Here is a 1,357-nt window from a genome sequence, read left to right as displayed (position 1 = left end):
ATATATATATATATATATATATATATATATATATATATATATATATATATATGTGCATGCATGCGTGCAATGGCAATCGTTTTGTTAATTTCGTTTTATTGTATATTTTGTTTGGCTGCAGAGTGTTTGTTGTATGTATCAGGGCATTTAATCTTTTTGTTTTATTTTGTATAATTATATTGTTTTTGTTTATTTTTTATTGTTATTTTGTTTGTTTCGCTTCTGTTGTTGCTGATCATAATGTTTTTGTTTTATATATTATGTTTGTAATGTTTATATTTAATTATTCATGTATAAAGTGTTTATTTATTTTTATTTTTTTTGTTGTTGCCCCCTCTCTACGCTATTGTTTATCGCTACAGTGCATGCAACTACAACAGCATGTTTACTTTCTCAAGGCAAAATAATATTTTTTAATTTATTATAATTTTGTTTTTTTTTTGTTTTCTCTGCTGCAGAGAAAGCGGGAATATCTATGGGCGATGTATCCGTATTTGAATTGAATGAAGCATTTGCCTCTCAGGTCGTTTACTGCGCAAAAAAGCTGCAGCTTCCTCGCGATAAACTAAATCCTAATGGTGAGAAATATATTAAAAAAAAAATAAAAAAAAGAAAAAAGAAAAAAAAAAATAAAAAATGCATCGCAGCTCTCTCTAGGGACCTGCCTATACACCCCGTTGCCGCCACAGAGCGTCGGTCAGATGCACGCCCACCCAGTCTAGTTTCTGAATATAATAATATTTTAATTAATTAATTAAATAATATAATATAATACTTTATGTAATAATTCATTGATTTAGCGTAGAATATATACATGATCGACAAAAATAAAATTAAAAAATGGCGATTGCAAAACAGCTTCTTGAGAAAGAGCAGAACAGACGCAGCAGCGCTATATTCCCCCTCCTCCTTCTTCTTCTTTTTTTCTCTATTCCTGCTGTTACTGTTGCTGCTGCTGCTGCTGCTGCTGGTGCTGCTGCTGCTGCTGCTGCTGGCTCACAGGGGGCGCGATCGCGCTAGGCCACCCACTGGGGTGTACAGGGGCCCGGCAGATCGCCACGCTGCTGCCGGAGCTGCGCCGACGGCGAGGCCGCTTTGGGGTTGTCTCGATGTGTATAGGAACGGGGATGGGGGCAGCTGCAGTAATTGAAAATTTAGTAATGAATTAATGTAGTGAAGGAATAAATTAATATAGTAACACTGCATCCATACGGCCAACGAACATCGACAGAAGAAACGGAAACATGCAGAGAGAGAAAGCGAGAGAGGGAGAAACAAGATCAGCAAGTCATCAACAATGCACCCTAACTAGGCAGAATATATATATATATATATATATATATATATATATATATAT

The 1,357-nt window shown here is 35.4% G+C and overlaps 1 protein-coding gene across 1 annotated transcript in view; it reads left to right on the top strand.

Annotated features, from left to right (window-relative positions):
• The window catches only part of EMH_0012520 (acetyl-CoA acyltransferase B, putative), a gene marked incomplete at both ends in the record, with an annotated part of 2,747 nt that extends 2,596 nt beyond the window's left edge, over positions 1–151 (top strand). The window contains one exon of the mRNA XM_013499560.1: positions 143–151. Coding sequence (XP_013355014.1) covers positions 143–151 — 9 coding nt within the window. The remainder of the gene's footprint in view (positions 1–142) is intronic.
• Positions 152–1,357: the final 1,206 nt, after the last annotated feature.

The sequence above is a fragment of the Eimeria mitis genome, genomic scaffold (assembly GCF_000499745.2).
Source record: "Eimeria mitis Houghton genomic scaffold, Emh_scaff444, whole genome shotgun sequence".
Lineage (NCBI taxonomy): Eukaryota > Apicomplexa > Conoidasida > Eucoccidiorida > Eimeriidae > Eimeria > Eimeria mitis.
This window is presented reverse-complemented; position numbering and strand designations above follow the sequence as displayed.